Source organism: Biomphalaria glabrata, chromosome 3 (assembly GCF_947242115.1).
Source record: "Biomphalaria glabrata chromosome 3, xgBioGlab47.1, whole genome shotgun sequence".
Taxonomy (NCBI): Eukaryota; Metazoa; Mollusca; class Gastropoda; family Planorbidae; genus Biomphalaria; species Biomphalaria glabrata.
In genome coordinates, this window is record NC_074713.1 from 19,184,551 (window position 1) to 19,203,865 (window position 19,315).

A 19,315-nucleotide genomic window follows, 5' to 3' on the forward strand; every position below is an offset into this window, starting at 1 on the left:
TTGAGAATTGTTCTTTTACTTCATTCTTAATAACTACATTTTGAAATTAATTCAGAATGACTATAGACCGACTTCTAGAAAGCAACATCAACTCTTGTTAAATAACAAAAGAAAACACACACTAATACAAACTTAGTAGATCAAACCTGGGGTGTGCGGCTGATTGGTGTAAAAGCCGCTTGGCTAACTATGATAGGGCCTTGAGTTCAAATTCTGAGCGCCCAATGACATCACGGAAGCGTTCTCACAATAAACCCATTTCTCAGGTAGAGGGTATTTAAGGTATCTCTACAAAAGGAGTTTGGACCATAGCGCACCGAAATGTTTCGTTATACAAAACCAATTAAAAACAACAACAACAACTAGCCTTCATTGTTAACAATAAAACCAAATTGATCAACAAAAATTTGATAAAATTGTTTTTTTTTGTCCTCGGCATTGAATTCATTTGGACAAATAGATTTACCGATGACAATGTTAAAGAGGAAAGGGAAAAAAAAACACCAAAATTAAGGGAAATATACTAACTTTGTCAACTCTGGCCAAATAAGTGCACCCAAACGCTCAATCCCATGCATATAGACTATATTATAGACAGTCACATATTATGTAAGGTGCCACAAACCCACTTTGACTACTTGGTACCGAATTTTGTTGGAACTAATTTTAAAATCGTTTCCAGTGAGACAAAGTAGGGCCAAGTACTCGGGGCTATTTCTGTATATAGTCTCCCTCTCCCTCTCTCTCTCTCTCGTTCTCAGCTATAGCGGTTATTTCAAGATAGTTAGATCTACATGAATGGACACCACTGCACCCAAGTTTAGAGTGTAAAGTTTATGTTGAAATAGTGTTTGGAAAGTGTTTACACAAAAAAAAATAAAAACTTCCAAAACCTTCTCGTTATGTTTTGTTGTGGCAATTGTGAGCTTTTAAAAATGTGAAAACAAAATGTTCTGAAACAAAAGACTTTCAATATTGGACTTTTAAAAGACTGTTTTAGATTCCATACAGCTAATTATCTTGTGGTGTTCACTGAGAGTTTTATTGGAAAAAAAGAACAACAACAACAGTTTAGCAATGATAAGATTAAATCTTGTAGTTCAGATTTGTCTGGAAAGAATGGTCACTCCTGTCTGGACAGTTCGCGCTTTGTCCACTATGAGCCGCATGTCATCAACAGAACAGCTTGAAGTCAAGCCCTTTGAGTCCATTCCAGGTCCAGGGGGACTACACCAATGGCCACTGATTGGATCGTTGCTAAACTACAAACCTTTTAGTAAGTACTTCACTTATGTACTGCATTGAATGAACTCATGGTATATTATTACAAATCTTGTATCAACTCACAGTCTGTCTGTCTGTCTGTCTGTCTGGTAAAACACGTTATATCTCTCACAGCCATTCTTGGATCAAATTGAACCTTTATTCAATTATTTATTGTACCAAAACACGAATCAATGAAAACATAAATTAAACAATTAGTCAATTAATTAGTAAAGTGAAAGTAAAGTTAATTAATTAGTAAAGTTCCCCTTTCAGACCTTGCGATCTATAGGGCAGATGATGTTAAGGTCATATGTTTCACTGGCCAACGGTTAACTAGCAGGGTGTCATGTGGCTAGCACAACGACTAACCGCCTTGACATTCCCCAACTTAAGTCAGGTACCCATTAGAGTTGGGTGTCATGTGGCTAGCACAACGACTAACCGCCTTGACTTTCCCCAACTTAAGTCAGGTACCCATTAGAGTTGGGTGTCATGTGGCTAGCACAACGACTAACCGCCTTTACTTTCCCCAACTTAAGTCAGGTACCCATTAGAGTTGGGTGTCATGTGGCTAGCACAACGACTAACCGCCTTTACTTTCCCCAACTTAAGTCAGGTACCCATTAGAGTTGGGTGTCATGTGGCTAGCACAACGACTAACCGACTAACCGCCTTTACTTTCCCCAACTTAAGTCAGGTACCCATTAGAGTTGGGTTGACTTAGAAGCACCCTTAAAATCCAGAGATTCCAAATCGCAGTCTTCAACGAGATTCGATCCCAGGAACACAAGTTCAAAATCCAAGCGCTTAACCACTCAGCCACCGCAATCCCATATTTTTTTTTATATAGAAAAAGGGAAAAAACTTCTACAATATTGAGATAAATGGTTGTTAGATATTTTTTTCACTGCCTTTATATTTTGCTTGTTTTCAAGAATATAGTTTCTGAATTAGAGAACCAAGTATTGAGAAACTATATAGTTTCAAAAGCATACAATATTTTTTCTTTCTTGTGAGTACCGTAGCATGTTGTACTGCTTCTTGCACTGAGTACATTTGTAACGTAGTAGACTAACAGTGATTTCTCAACATGGCGTCCTTGACATTGTTTCTTATCTATTCTGTTCCGCATCTACCAATAGTTCCCTTTTATTTTCAAATGTTGTTCATTATATTCATCTCCACTTATTTGTTTGTTTCCTTTAGTTTTCTCTTAATGTACTTGATAACTGTTCTCTCTGTTGATTAGTAGGTTTAAAAAAAAAAAGTGTTTTTATAATTTGTTTGTGAACAGTTTTGAATTATTAGGCCAGGGATGTAGTCTGAAGATGTTTTGAATTATTAGGCCAGGGATGTAGTCTGAAGATGTTTTTCCTATTTTTTTTTTTAATCTGCGTTTTTTTTAAAGCTGAACGAATATGGACACAAACAAAACAGGACGAAAACAAAATTAACTACAAATAAAACAAGATGACAAAGAAAGTGGGGGGTTATGGCCCAATCTCTTTAGAGGATAAGTAGGCGGGGGGTATCTGGGAGAAGGTTTCCGTGATGTCTTTACGAAAGCAATTTAAAAAAAAACAGTACAGGATTCGAACTCGCGCCCACTGAGTAATCAAGCGTTTCTAACCTCTCTGCCACGTAGCCATGGTTTCCTCTAGCTTCTAGCTTGTTTGTATGACTTTATTGTCCAAAGCCACAAAAGAAAACCCGCTGCCTAGGTCAGGCGTAGACGGCGAAACGAAAAATCTAAGCCAACCACCGGCAGACAATGGTTATGGATGCTATGATTGTGGCAAAATATGTAGGTCGCCACTGGGGCATTGCATTGCATTGCTCATTAATCTTCGAACTTGACGACAGGCCTTATTGTCAATTTGAAATTTCTATCAAACGACCTAATTTACTAGACTATTTTAATGTTGTTTTCAGTTTGTTGATGAGCATATAGTTTATACAAAGTTATAGATAGTTTCAAAGTAAAAGAGTTAAATTCAGGATTCTCTGCTGGAGAGATGCAGTTGAATAGATTATAGTGTCTAGATGTAGTCTATATAGATCTAGGTCTAAATCTAGGACTAGATTATAGTGTCTAGATGTAGTCTATATAGATCTAGGTCTAAATCTAGGTCTAGATTCTTGATCTCTTATTGATGACACACAGATCGAACACCAAATCGTGTCTCTAGCAATTGAAACATTGTAATATATCATGATATCAGAAGTTCCATATTTTTTTAAATACTTTTTGTGTTTCTAATTTTTGACTCAATGACAGACGGGCAGACAGACAACACAAAACTAATAGCTGCTTTTCCCTTTTCGAAGCCGCTAAAAATGATTTACATTGTTCTCTTTATTTTTCTTCTTATTTCTTTAAATTTTATTTCTTTAATGCCAGCTTTCCATTTATCCATTGCTGGATATTCCGCCTGGATGTTCTGTTTATCTGTCTAACATTAAACTTTATTTGTCAAACAGAACAGCTGCTTGTAATTGCTATAAGCTCGTATGACCCATATAATATTAATACCCAATAGCGCATAATATGACACCATGACATTCAGATCTAGATCTTAGCAGACAACAGCTGCGTTAAGTTAAAGTGGCAAAAAAAATGTAGGTCGAAACTGGGTTTCGTATCCAGATACTCTCTATTCATGCTAAATCTTTGGACTCGAAGGCAACAACTTTTTAAAAATCAATCAAATTAATAATTACTTTCCCTTGGCCCTTAGTTTTTTAGACATTCGTGATACCACCTATGATTTGACAACCATCTGTCTCCATTCTTTTCTATCTTATATCAGGATTAGAGTCTCTCCCATAGACAAGCCTGTTCATTCTTTAGTTTTGTCCTACATCGCTTGCGCTGTCTTCCTTTCCTTCTGTTTCCTGGTACTGTTCCCTGCAGAAAAGTCTTTTCGAACCCTTATATATTTTTTGTTATACTTCAACAGCGAGATTTACTCCAGAGACTCTACACAACTTTCTGAACCACATGCACGACAAATATGGACCAGTGGTCAAACTACGACTTGGATCTCAAGTTGTTGTGGTGTGTGACCCCAAAGACTTCGAGACAGTGTACAGAAATGAAGGGATGTACCCGAAACGAACAAGCTTCGATCTCATTACCGCCTACAACAAGAGAAACAACGTGGAACCAGGCCTGTCACAACTGTAAGATTTTTACAAATCTTATATCAAATCACTCTGCCTGCGTGACTGTCTGGCCAAAAGTTTGTGGACGTAAATATTCCGACACCCTATTTGGCTGAATTATTTACTTTACCTTACAGCACAAGAATCAATTTAAAAAAAAAGTTAAATAACTATTGGTAATAAATTATTTTGTTTGGTATCTCAAACAAGGGAATGAAATAGTATTTAACTGAAGTGGTGAATTAGTTCCCTTTATATTAGACACCTCGTCTCAGGCTTAGTAAACACAAACGTGAAATAGAAAGCAAGAGATCAGACTTTCTTGTGCATAGACTCTTCGCTAGCAGAGTGGTTACCGCGTTGGCTTGAGAAGCCTGAGAAGACTTTAGCTTACAAGTTTGAATTCAAATCGTTCCCTTTTTTTTAAATTTATTTTTATAAATACATTTTTATTGTTAGTCTAGATCAATTACGAATTTAATTGCATGATAGGCCCAAACTAATTGATACAATTACGCTTAATATTACCTTTGTTGTTGTTTTTTTAAAGGATTTTTTTTTTGTTTTTTTTCTTGTTCAACTTAATGGAGGGTACCTAAGGTCTAAGGGTTTATGGGTGCTTCTTTGTCTAGTTCAGCAGGGCACCTGAGTTCTATAGGGGCCTCTGGGTGCTTCTTTGTCTAGTTTACCGGGGCACCTGAGTTCTATAGTGGCCTCTGGGTGCTTCTTTGTCTAGTTCAGCAGGGCACCTGAGTTCTATAGGGGCCTCTGTGTGCTTCTTTGTCTAGTTTACCGGGGCACCTGAGTTCTATAGGGGCCTCTGGGTGCTTCTTTGTCTAGTTTACCAGGGCACCTGAGTTCTATAGTGGCCTCTGGGTGCTTCTTTGTCTACTTTACCAGGGCACCTGAGTTCTATAGGGGCCTCTGGGTGCTACATTTATATTTGTGTTTCGACATATGAACAAAATTCAACAATTTTTCATCATTATTCGGCTAAGGTTTGGGTTTGTTTATTTTTATAAGATTCAATGAATCTCTTTTTAAAAAATAACACAGACTATAATAATCAAACTGCAGAATAATGTCTTGTCTTTAAGTTAATTTACTAAAATTAGTATATCTTCTAAAGGAATACAAAATCTACGACTGAAACTCAATTGGAACAATCTCCACGAAACGTAGCATGTTTTTATACAATGTCGAAGAAGGCGGGGTCCAAACAGTAGAATAACGACTTCGTTTTATCTTAAGGCAATGCTTCCTCTCTAGTTCGAGTGGCGAAATATTTTTTTTAAAAAGTAACCAAAAAAGTTTGAACTGGTTGCCGCCATACAGATACATTAAATGTATGAGAAGCAAAAGTATGTTAACTATAAGAAACTAAGACTAAGAGACTAAGACTAAGAGACTAAGACTAAGAGACTAAGACTAAGAGACTAAGACTAAGAGACTAAGACTAAGAGACTAAGACTAAGAGACTAAGACTAAGAGACTAAGACTAAGAGACTAAGACTAAGAGACTAAGACTAAGAGACTAAGACTAAGAGACTAAGAGACTAAGACTAAGAGACTAAGACTAAGAGACTAAGACTAAGAGACTAAGACTAAGAGACTAAGACTAAGAGACTAAGACTAAGAGACTAAGAGACTAAGACTAAGAGACTAAGACTAAGAGACTAAGACTAAGAGACTAAGACTAAGAGACTAAGACTAAGAAACTAAGACTAAGAAACTAAAACTAAGAGACTAAGACTAAGAGACTAAGACTAAGAGACTAAGACTAAGAGACTAAGACTAAGATACTAAGACTAAGAAACTAAGACTAAGAAACTAAGACTAAGAGACTAAGACTAAGAGACTAAGACTAAGAGACTAAGACTAAGAGACTAAGACTAAGAAACTAAGACTAATAGACTAAGACTAAGAGACTAAGACTAAGAGACTAAGACTAAGAAACTAAGACTAAGAGACTAAGACTAAGAAACTAAGACTAAGAAACTAAGACTAAGAAACTAAGACTAAGAGACTAAGACTAAGAGACTAAGACTAAGAGACTAAGACTAAGAGACTAAGACTAAGAAACTAAGACTAAGAGACTAAGACTAAGAAACTAAGACTAAGAGACTAAGACTAAGAGACTAAGACTAAGAAACTAAGACTAAGAGACTAAGACTAAGAGACTAAGACTAAGAGACTAAGACTAAGAGACTAAGACTAAGAGACTAAGACTAAGAGACTAAGACTAAGAGACTAAGACTAAGAGACTAAGACTAAGAGACTAAGACTAAGACTGCTTTATTGATCCATATGGAAATTGGCTGTGGTGACAAGGACTCTCATCTCATATGAAGACAACACTAACAGAAACATAGAACAGACACAAGATATAGAGTTCATTGAGCGATTACATACAGGCGTCTTGGTCCTTTTCATGTTTCCTGATCAACTAAGTAGTTTGTTCACTAATATCGGATGAATAATTTGTGAAGGAAGGATATATACCCGAAGTAATTTTGGGAATATTGTTGTAATTACGAAAATGAACGATCGGGTAAAGACTCAATCCAAAGAGTTGCTTTTTCGTTCTGTCAGTTCTCAATGTAATTGTACATGGCGATTTGAATAGAAAGTCCCCCCAACAGTAGGCCTATAGAAAACCACAGCTCACGTCTTAAGGTTTTACATTGCTTCTTTCGCGTAAAACTATTGGGCTATTGTTGTAATTACGAAAATGAACGATCAGATAAAGACTACTAATCTGAAGAGTTGTTCTGTTATTTCTAAATGTAATTCCACATGGCGATTAAATATAAAGTCTCTTAAGTCCTCCTATAGTCTAGACCAACCACATCTCACATCCGTCTTATAGTTTTACAATCCATCATTTGCGTTAATCTATTGTAGGCCTACTATTATTGGCTTGGAAGAAAGTCTTTGCAGTGTTACTTCTCAGATGGTAACGTTCAGACATTTAATTATGGAATTAGTATATATTCATTATGGCTTTAGTACGAAACATCAAGTGACGCAAATCTCTACGTTATAGGGTAAAACAGGCACTTTGTGACAAAGTAAAATGGCAAATTTTTTCTTAATAGACTTAAATCATTGCATTAGTTTTCTAAAGAAACGTTTCCGTGGGGCACCTCTGTTACGCCGAAAAATATGTTCGTCCCCCATACGGGATACGTACCCTGCCCAGCCTGACTGTCGGACTATAAGAAGTTCATACCGGCTTTTGTCATCCATCCATCCATCCCTGTGGTGCTACAGACCGTGGAGGGATATGGCCTGCTTTTACAGATCTCTCCATTCAGATCTCTCCTGGGCCTTCCGTCAACACGCCCTAACTCCAAGCTTTTTACCGAGGTTTATAATTAAATCAAAAGAGGCTGCAGCGTACGCAAACTCGTTGACCGCTAGATGGATATCATGCTTAGTGTGAGCAAGTAAGGCGCAGAGAAGCTGTGTTATGACCATTTCCTTTGTTTTGGTACAGGACAGTAGACACCGAAGCATGAACACATAGTAATAACTCACCAGCAAAATAATAATAAGGCTTGTCTTCGAGTCCGAAAATCAACGAGGATTGCAGTGTTTCCCGTGGGTACGCAGCCCCAGCTGTGACCTACATATTTTGCCACAGACAGGGCAAGCATAACCATTGTCCGCGGTGATCGATTAAGATTTTCTTTTAGCGTCTGCGTCTGTCCTCGGCAGCAGATTTTAGTTTGGTCTCAAATGTGTATCCGCGTCCTTTGTATAGATGGAATTCTTTAAGTCCGACAGTTACGCAGGACAGAGCAGTATCCTGTATGGGAGACGAATCTCAGACGAATGTATGCCAAAGGCAGTCTTTTTTGGTGAGCTAAAAAGTGGTCGACGTAAAACCGTAACGCTTAAAAGACCAGTTTAGGCGCCAACTTGCCTTAGCTGACATAGAAGATAGCACAGAACGAGACAGCTGGAGGTCACCAGCAAAATAAACAACAATGTAAAAGGTATCTACACCACTCTACACAATTAAAGAGTAAACAACTTATTAAGCACTTAAAACACAAAATAACTAATCATACATCGGCACATTTAATTTCATTACTTTTCTTTCATAGTTCTATAATAAATCAATCTACAGTAAGATGGTGCGCAAATGTTTAATTAGGTCTATTGATTCTTTAAAACTCGTTCTTGTTTGCAAAGAAATATTTTAGTGTACTGCGATAAGCCTAGTGACGTAAACAGCGTTTTTCCCGTTTACGTCATGGAAAATTTTCATTCATAAAACATTCTAGCCAAAATTAATTTTTCGATAATGAGGCATTTTCAAACCGATATAACGGTCGACCTCGAGTTTTCTTGATGTGGCCAATGAGTTGAGAATTTTTTTCTCACTAATATGCACATACCTTGAAATTTTAAAGAAAATCGTTAGAGCCGTTTTTGAAATAAAATTTATATATATATAAATATATATACATACATACATACATACAAGAATTACTCGCTTAAGAGTATAGGATAAAAACTAAGTAGTTTGTTCACTATAAAAACTAAGTAGTTTGTTCACTATAAAAACTAAGTAGATTGTTAACTATAAAAACTAAGTGGTCATTTACCTTTTACACATCTCATTGCATAGCAGGTGCGGAGGACCTTCGGAAGGTCTTTTGAAATAAATCATGTAATAAAAATGTAATTAAGTTTAAATCAGAATTAATACAGCTTACACTATTTTAATGTCCTTATATTTCCCACAAATCTCAATGTTAAATGGCGTTGTTTAAAATTTATCGCGGACAATTTTTGGGGCGAAATTTATTGCCAAATATTGATTGTGATAGAGATAAATTGTGATAGAGATAAATTGTGCATGTGATTAACTCATACATGTGACATTAAGTCTTGTTCTAAATTGTACACCCTCTGTTTTTATTTTTAATTGAAAAGACACAAACATGTAAAAACTTAAGAACATTCAGCAGTGCAGTTGTAAAATGTTAAATGTTTAGACCATACTTAAGTAGAACTGCATCTCCAATCTCTTAAACCTACAGTCAAGGTGAAGGATGGCATGCGTTGAGGTCACCAATCAACAAGCGACTCATGAAAGTTGATTCGGCTGCTCATTATCTACAACAACACAACCAGGTGGCTGATGATCTTGTCCAAATTCTGGCCACCCAAAATTTATCACCGGAAGAAGTTCAGAAACTTTTCTTTCGCTTTTCTGCAGAAAGTAAGTGGAAATATAAAATGGAGCTTAGTCTCATTAGGTCTTGACATATTTAATGAAGCATAACAAGTCGATTTTGTTTCATCAATACTACCGAAGAAAAATGACTTTACCTTTTGGCTCTTTGTGGCATGTTATTCCTGTAGGATGGCTGCCTGGTCGTGCGGTTTGCGCGCTGGACTGTCGTTCAGATTTATCGATGGTCCAGGGTTCAAACCCCGCCCGCTCCCATCCCCCGCCGTCCTGCGGGAGGTTTGGACTAGGAAGTAATTATCTTCAACTCTGAAGGAACATGCAAAACACTTTACAAACACTTTACAATTTATTAAATATACATTCATACACTTTGTATTAGGAGGCGCGGTGGCTTCCGAACTGTTGGTCCAGGGTTCGACTCCTGGTGAAGACTGGGATTTTAAACTTCGGGATCTTCGGGCGCCTCTGAGTCCAGCCAGCCTTAATGGGTACCTGACACTAGTTGGGGAAAAGTAAATGATGTTGATCGTTGTGCTGGCCACATGACACCCTCGTTAACTGTTAGCCACAGAAACAGATGATCTTTACATCATCTGCCCTATAGACCACAAGGTCTAAAAGGGGAACTTTATTTACTTTTACACTTTGAAATGTTCCCATGTCATGACTGCATATGTTAGACTTATCAGAATGATAATCTAGTCATGTTACAATCGTACTTTATTAAAAATATTTTTTTCTTTTAACCATTCTTGCCCCAGTGGTGTCTGTAAATTAGCTGTCATTCAACAATTAAAGTGATTATTTACTCCCCCCAAAAATTACATGTATGTAGGAATAATACAAACATCTGTACTTTTAGTTCTGAAACAATGATAACTCGTTGATTTTCTTCCATTGGTTGTGCCTTGCGATGCGTCGTTTTATTTCGTTATCTTCCTTGGTTCTTCCTTTTATGTGATATTTGAAAAATTTTGAAAGCAGGCATAGATTTAGAGGTGTGAAAAGTTTGCAATCTTACAGGGCATCCAGGATAGGGCGTGCTATTTTACGAAAATCATTAGTAAATGTTGTTCTTCTGTCTGAATAGTTAAAAATGCAAGAAATCGTCCCCTCTGCCGAGGATCTACCTGGACCCCGCCACAGGGGATGTCAGCACACTCAAACCTCTTAGATACAGCAGAGAGACGCTAAGGGCTTTCAAAGAGGCCTCCATTATCATTTAGTTAAATGCCTCAACATTTCAAAGTTCCCGCCTGGCTAATACATAGGAATAAATTATAATAAACTTGTTACTTTTCAAATATTATAAGATACAAAACAACAACAACAAAAAGACATCTTTTTCTTTTTACATTTAGAAAAAAAAAACTCGATTTTTCCACTAGGTCTTGCTGTGGTTGTGTTCAACAAAAGACTCGGCTTGCTAGAAGAGAATCCAGATAAAGAGGCTCTAGAATTTCTGAAGCTCTCAGAGACAGTAATGAGCATGATTCAAAAAGCACTATTCGGAAAGTCAATTGCGCACAGATGGTTTCGTAATTCAACGTACCTGAAATACGAAGCAGCCCAGAATGTAGTCAGAAGGTTTGTCAGTAGGTCACGATTAAGGGGTTAATGGCGTCATTTCTGAATATTTATTTCATATACATATGTTACGACCAAAACTCAAAGCGTGGCCCTGTTTCGCGAAATGGCCGTGGCATGTGGCCAATACCCAATGTACTTTAAATTAAAAGTGTTTATTCTACATTTGCCAGTCATTTCGCGAAATGCTGGGAATTTTAAATTATCGTCAGAACTTCTAGCGCCAAAACGGCTGCGCCAAAAGTTACGTACCATCGATCGTGTGAGTAAAGGTAGGTAATCCTGCAATTATCAAAAAAGTTACAATAATGGCTGTTTAATGAAGCTGACATAATTATATTAATCAATTAATCAAAAATCATGTGGGAAGCATGGTCGAGAGGCTAAGTACGATTGAACTTGGCTTGGCTACCTATGAAGGGGCTCGAGGTTTGACAACCGACTCCAGCAGAGTTGTGTTTACTAAGCGCCTAAAAGCAGCACGGAAAAGTTTTATCCCAGATACCCCTTCCTCCCACTGGTCCACAAATGAGATTGGACCATAGTGCTCTGAGCATACTATAAGCATGGAAGTAGCGCTATATAAAAGCTATAGTTTTTTACTTTTACATATCCACAATCCCTGATTGGCGACCAAGGCTACACCCGTACAATTACACTACCAAGTGCTCAACTAATCAATGCAGATTTAAAAATCACAATCTGCTGAGTCATTCAAAGTTTTATGAAAGTTTATCTTGTTGTATAAAGTAGTGATAGAAATTGTTCATTTTCTATAATAATGTAATTTAAAAGATTCGTTCAATTTCGTTCCTATATCAAGTGATTTTCATTAATATGTACAAAGATGTATACGACAAAACATGCTTATAACCACTTGATGCTAACTTTGGCGGTGCAAACTGGCTGGTCAAATCGCGAAATGGCCGACCAAGCGAGACCATTTGTTATAGAAGGCCTCAACACTAACTTGAAACGTCACAACATTTGGGCAGATTAGACCAATAGCTAGTAGCCACGTCGTACAGACCTGTGACTTGGCGACGAGCTGTCTGTCTAAGCTGCCCACAGGTTGTAACGTTGCAGGTCAATGTTCATGCCTTCTTAACGATTGGTCTCGGACTAAGTGACACAATGGCCGGTCACTGTGAAGTGATAATGGCCAGATCGCAAAATGAGTGTCCAGTTCGCGAAAAGGCCTACTTCGGGCTTTGGCCGCAACATATAGATTATTAGAAAATGTAAAATGCATTAATTACAATCGTGTACCCCAGAATGGCCATTTCTCGCATAACACAAGAGAAAGTGAAGTTTGAGCAGATGAAAACTTCTGGCCAATTCAAGGAAGATCACTCCAACTTGTTATTCTCTTTACTTTCTGAGACAAACTTAACCATTGAGAATGTGTCTAATGTTATGATCTCCCTTTATTTTGGAGGGACTGAATCGGTAAGAAGCTATCAGTACTTTCACAGCTAAGTATTTCAACCTAGACTTTGGATTGTTATAAATGTGTAGATTCTTGCAATCATTATGTAAGCTTATGGAAAAAAAAAACAACAACTAATTTAAGTTTAATACTATTCAATTATTTAAGTAAAGCTACTAATTTAAGTTTAATACTATTCCATTATTTAAGTAAAGCTACTAATTTAAGTTTAATACTATTCCATTATTGAAGTAAGGTTCAGGATATGCTGCATCAGAAATAACTTTATAATTAATGGATCATTATAGGGCTAGGATACCAAGAGACAGTTATGAAATTATAATTCTTAAACCTGTCATGAAAAAAAAAGTGACATTAATAAAGACAAACCCTCTTCTACAGACATCTAAATATATTCCAGTCTTTCTCTACAACTTAGCGAAGAATCCTGACAAACAGAATATTTTGAGAAAAGAAATTCTGAACTGCATGGGACAAGATGACCCACTGACCACCAAAGCTTTGTCACAGATGCCTTATTTGAAAGCCGCCCTCAAAGAATCTTTCAGGTAGAATAGCTATAGACCTACATATGTACATACATTGTCATTGTGTTTTCATATACTTCTATAGCATTAAATGGGTTCTGGGAAAGGCGCACAATCACGTGACTTCTGAGCAGCAATGCAGAGACAAGATAATACTACTGAATCAATAAATAAATGTAAATTAACCAATTAGTTAATTAACTATTGGTATTTAATTATTTTGTTTTATATCTCAAACAAAGGAAAGTAATTGTACTTGGCTGGTGGTATAAGCTGAATTAGTCCCCTTTACAGGTCACCGCTTTAAATTGAAACAAACATTATATTAGTATACCTAGAAAAAAAAGCAGCGAGCTATAGAAGGAATCAATGCTTTCATTTTGTGTACCAAATTATAACATACCAATAATATCAAATAATCTCCACACCGAAACTAACTTCGACACCGAGCTCGTATCTCCTTCCGGTTGTCAGAACGTGCGTGCCTCTTGGCAGAATAAGAGTGAGAGCGCTTTCCTCGGTCTGAAAAAACTCTGCTCTGAAGAAGCTCTTCCGTCAATCTACAAGCCAAGAAAACGTGGCGCTTGCTTGTGTGTTTGAAGAACCAGACAGTTTTCGTGTGACTCGTGTTTCTTGTTGAGAACCAAGGTAAATGCTTCCTATTGTGCATGGCTGTCCTCATCATTAGCTACTTCAAACATCGTGTGGTCCCAAGGCTATGCCACCCCAGCAGTCAACATTGATATTAGATTCTTATAGGTCCCGTTTGATTACATCCTCATATTGAAGCTGGGTGTTACTAGTTTTTCTAATGCCCAAAAGAGTTTGACTTTGGTAATATGTTCGTCCTTTGCATGGTACATGTATATATGACCGAGCCGAAGCTTTATGAACAATCTTACATTAAATAACTGAGAAGATTGAAATTCTTTTTTAAGTACCATTCGTAGAGTATTGAATAACCACGAGAGTATTAACAAAGGGACTTTTAATTTTTTTGTGTTATTTCTTTGTAGGTTATCCTTTCCATCAGCAGTGACCAGTTTTAGAATTCTACCTGTGGATGTAGTCCTGGGAGGCTATCACGTTCCAGCAGGTGTAAGTCTTTCTTTAAATTTCTTAAAGCGGTAAAACGCTTGACTTGCGAACCTTGGGGCCTGGGTTCGAATCTTGGTGAAGATTTGGATTTTTACTTTCGGGATCTTTAGGGCGCCTCTGAGTCCACCCAGCTCTAATGGGTACCTGACATTAGTTAGGCAAAAGTAAAGGTGGTTGGTCTTTGTGTTTGCCACATGACACGCTCATCAACCGTGGGCTATATACTAAGATGACCTTCACATGATCTGCCCCATAGATCGCAAGGTCCCTAGGAGAACTTTACTTTACTAATGTACATTGGAAACTAGGAGTGACCTAATTAGGAACTAGGAAGGCGCACAAAAGAACAAAAACTTTACCAAAACATTTCGGAAACATTTACGATAAAAAACTAAATAAAAACACTTTTGGTTTACTAAAGGGCATTACAAGAATAAATTTGAAATAGTTTTGTTTTCGTATGAAATGTGTGTGTGTGTGTGTGTGTCGGGGATAAACAAACAGAAGCAAAACACACACAAAAGTCAAATATCGCAAGAATAAAAAAGCAGAATTAGTATCACATTTGATATATGTCAGAGTTCAAATTATAAGCTTTGGTTCTACTTGTCTTGGGTTGTTGTGTTTCTTGACTTGGTTCCTGTGGCTCACTTGGGGTTTCACTTATACAAACAAATATTACTTGATTCTTCAATTCTTCAATTCTTAAATATTACAACTAAGAACAATTATACTTCAATACACATCGACTCAAACTCCAGATCTCATAGAATATAACAATGATATTTTAATATCCAATATAGCTCAAATAATGCACAATAAATATTAATATTAATCAACAAACACCAGTCCAGGAAGTAAACGTCCAACCTTCCTGGACCGGGAACAGGACCTCACTAACTTAACACACTCTCTCGCACATTCAACGAAGACTAAATCATTCAGTTCATAATACATGCAACACTTTGCATTCATAACAAGGGGATGTAATAATCATACAAAAATATTAAACTAACATTCATTCTCGCCATACCTTCCCCTTACAATATAGACATATTGAACAGATTTATATAATGTGAAACAGTTAGTCTGCAAATGTAAGGTTTTAGTCAAGATCAAACTATTTTATTTTATCATGTTTTCATTTGCAACTTATAAATGTTGGTATATTCCAGATGTATATAATAGGCTTAATCTGTTTTTTCTCTACAAGAATTATGTATTAGCAAACTTGTTTTTAAAAGTAATATGTTAAGTATATAAAAATGGTTACGTGTGTATGTGTGTGTGTGGTAAAAGGTGTGGTTGTGTGTGTTATGTGGTAAGGGCTGGGGTGGTACATAATTCAGCCCCACCCTAAAAGACTTTCTAGCGAAGTCTCAGGAAATGTTACTAGATTATCTCAACAAATCTTGATTTCCAATGTCGACATACGAGTCGAACTAGAAATACCAGCACTTATACTCAGAAGACCTGATTAAATGTGGCTTATTTTTTAATGTGTACAAGGCTAATCTTATAGTCTTATTATATCAGATTATTTTAAGGTTATCATCCACTGAAAACTATGAATGAAATCAAACTTCTTTGTGTGTCCAGGTTTCTATATTTATGTTTGGTCAAAGAGCTACAAGGACACATTTTGAGAACCCCGATCAATATCTTCCCGAGAGATGGCTGAGGTCAGACGACAAGACGCTAAGAGATCCAGCTCATAGTATGATTGTCCTGCCGTTTAGCTATGGCCCCAGAAACTGTATTGGTCAACGTTTTGCAATGCAGTTACTTTACTTAGCTGCGGTCAAGGTGAGTTGAGAAGCAGGAAGTGATAATGTTTTTCTTCCCTTTCTTTCTTTCTCACTTTCTTTTTTTTTCTCTCTTTCTTTCTTTCTCTTTCTTTCTTTCCTCTTTCTTTCTTTCTTTCACATGTTCTTTCTTTCTTTCTTTCTGTCTTTCTTTCTTTATTTATTTATTTCTCTCTTTCTTTCTTTCCTCTTTCTTTCTTTCTTTCTTTCTTTCACATGTTCTTTCTTTCTTTCTCTCTTTCTTTCTTTTTTTCTCTCTTTCTTTCTTTCTTTCTTTCTTTCTTTCTTTCATTCTCTCTTTCTCTCGTTCTTTCTTTCTCTCTCTCTTTCTTTCTTTCTTTCTGTCTCTCTTTCTTTTTTTCTTTCTTTCTTTCTTTCTTTCTCTCTTTCTTTCTTTTTTTCTCTCTTTCTTTCTTTCTTTCTTTCTGTCTGTCTCTCTTTCTTTCTTTCTTTCTGTCTGTCTCTCTTTCTTTCCTTTCCTTTTCTTTTTCTTTCTTTCTTACTTTCTTTCTTTCTTTCTGTCTCTCTTTCTTTCTTTCTCTCTTTCACTCTTTCTTTCTTTCTTTCTTTCTTTCTGTCTCACTTTCTTTTTTTTTTCTTTCTTTCTTTCTTTCTTTCTTTCTCTCTTTCTTTCTTTCTTTCTTTCTTTCTTTCTTTCTTTCTCTCTTTCTCTCTTTTTTCTTTCTTTCTTTCTCTCTTTCTTTCTTTCTCTCTGTCTCTCTTTCTTTCTTTCTTTCTCTCTTTCTCTCTTTCTTTCTTTCGTTCTTTCTCTCTTTTTCTCTTTCTTTCTTTCTTTCTTTCTTTCTTTCTCTCTGTCTTTCTTTCTGTCTCTCTTTCTTTCTGTCTCTCTTTCTCTCTTTCTCTCTTTCTCTCTTTCTTTCTTTCTCCCTCTTTTGCTTGTTTCCCTCCTTACTCTTTTACTCTCTCTCTCTTTATCTCTTTTGTGCTCTTTTCCATCTCGCTGTCTCTCTTTCTCTTTTATGTCTCTCTTTCTCTTTTATGTCTTTTCTTCAATTGTCCACGTTTGTTTTCTCTCTTCCTTTCTCCGCCCCCATTCTCTCTCTTTGCATCTTTTTTCGCTCTTCCTCCCTCCCTCCTCTCTCTTTCTCCCTCTCCCTCTCTTTTCCCTCCATATCTCTCCTCATACCTCTCTTTCTATCTCATCTCTTTATCTCCCGCCCCCCTTTTCTATCTCTTTCAGAAAATGTGTGTAGTTCATATAACTATTCTTAACAAGAGGCGTCGACATGTTGATCTAGCTCTTATTGGATTATTCGGTCAGCTGTTGGTATGGACGGAGATTGAGCTGCAGCCTCTTGTCTCTAATGCTGCTGAGGCAGTGATCAAAAGAGAAGATAAAAAGATTAGGGAAGAACTGTTCCAGAAATTAAGTCTCTACTTTGATAAATAAATGACCAAGTGCTGCAAGGTTAATCCTGTTGCTTGCTGCAGCGAAAGATTGTTGATACTCGATCGATGATATGCAGCTCCATACAATTATCTAAAACCGGCTAAGGCGTATTATATTCTTAATTTAAACTTCAAATAAACTTGAATAAACTTCTTTTAAAACAAAACCGAATGTCACTTTTAATACTTCACATGCACTGCTTTCATTTTCAATGAAATATTGATCATTGAAACAGGACATCACTCACTAACAAGCATAGTACAGAGGATGCTTAAAAAAAACAACACTTATCAAGGGGAAAAAAATCTTTATGTCTCTATAATATAGAAGTTGTTTCCCTTATTCAATATCAAACAAAATAATTAATTTCCAATAATTAATTGACTACCTAAACGACGATCACACGCTTGATCACTAGTTGAAAAGCACTACATTTTTCGTGGTGTTAAAAAAAGACTTTAATGTTATAAGTTTACCCATATAAATATTTATATTAAATGAGAGAGTACTTTTCAAAATTATTTTTAAAATCATTCTTGTGTTATTTTATCTAAATAGATTTTACAACGCCTAGATGTTCGCATCCATCAGGATTCAGTGAATGGAAGTTTTATCTACAAGCCTTTTATCCAGGCCCAGAGTCCTATTGGATTTAAATTTACTGGCGTCAGATAGATGTAGTTATCTTCTGCAAATCTTTTTTTTATTGTACAAATGTGTTTTTACTTCATGTAAATGTTTTAAGCCGTAACCAATTTTTTTTGAACTGCATAATAATAATAATAATAAATAAAATAATAATAATAATAATGATAATAATAATAATCTTTATTTTGTCTTACAATTTGTACATAATAGTATGAATGGAAATTTAATAATAATAACTTCCTTTTCTAAGAACAAAACTATAACTTTACAGAGTTTTCAACTTCAATGCGGATATATAGAGAAACAGAAATAAAGTACTGATAATGAAAGCTAGATATAGTAAATTATAGTTCCCCTTTCAGACCTTGTGGTCTATAGGGCAGATGATGCAAAATTCATTTGTTTCTGTGGCCCATAAGGGTGTCATGTGGCCAGCACAACAACCGATCGCCTTTACTTTTCCCCAGCGTATGTCAGGTACCCATAAAGCTGGGTGAACTAAGAGGCGCCCGAAGATCCCGAAATAAATCCCAGTCTTCACCACGATTCTATCCCCAGACCCCTGTTTGGAAGCAAAGCGGTTTATCGCTCAGCCACCGCGCCACCTAAACAAGATATAATATAGTAAATTCACTGAAATGGTGAGTTAGTTTAAGTATGATAAAACTCAATACTACATGGTGACAAGATTGACACAAGCTGCTTCCTTAGCATGGCTAAATATTGGCTAATTACCCTGAGACAGAAGGCTTGTTACAGCAATACAGTACCGAATTAGGAAGACTAAAAGTTATAAAAACTAAACTCCATGTTATTGACAAATTTTGAAAAGGTGGAAATGCGGTCAAACACATGATGGACGGATGTTCAGCTTTGTAAGAATCTGTCTATATAGGTCGCAATAACTAGTTGCAAAACTTATCTATCAACATCTGGCCTAGTCGAATGATCTGATTGAGAATCATATTCCCCTTTACTACCAATACAGTAGGTTCTCGAGTCAACCAATTAACCAATAAACTGGGATATATACGTATTTTGACTGACAACAAAATGGATTTTAATCGCCGTAGTTACTCTTCATTGACAAACAGCAAATTCCGCATTCTCTTGACGTCGCAACACCACTATGTCACAACAACAACAAAA

At 36.4% G+C, this 19,315-nt stretch overlaps 1 protein-coding gene across 1 annotated transcript; it reads left to right on the forward strand.

The window, feature by feature from the left end:
• The first annotated feature begins 746 nt into the window (after nt 1-746).
• On the forward strand, nt 747-18,307 carry LOC106056988 (1,25-dihydroxyvitamin D(3) 24-hydroxylase, mitochondrial-like). The gene is made up of 9 exons (XM_013213973.2): nt 747-1,276; nt 4,227-4,449; nt 9,486-9,667; nt 11,029-11,227; nt 12,502-12,676; nt 13,059-13,225; nt 14,221-14,302; nt 15,902-16,108; nt 18,077-18,307. Exons 1-9 carry the CDS (start codon nt 1,078-1,080, stop codon nt 18,191-18,193), a joined length of 1,551 nt encoding a protein of 516 aa, XP_013069427.2. The 5' UTR covers nt 747-1,077; the 3' UTR covers nt 18,194-18,307.
• The last annotated feature ends 1,008 nt before the right edge of the window (nt 18,308-19,315 follow it).

Coding starts and splice junctions, on each gene's coding strand:
- LOC106056988 (XM_013213973.2), top strand. CDS start 1,078: ATGATAAGATTAAATCTTGTAGTTCAGATTTGTCTGGAAAGAATGGTC. Junction 4,450..9,485: donor GAACCAGGCCTGTCACAACT/GTAAGATTTTTA, acceptor TTAAACCTACAG/TCAAGGTGAAGGATGGCATG. Junction 11,228..12,501: donor GCCCAGAATGTAGTCAGAAG/GTTTGTCAGTAG, acceptor CGTGTACCCCAG/AATGGCCATTTCTCGCATAA.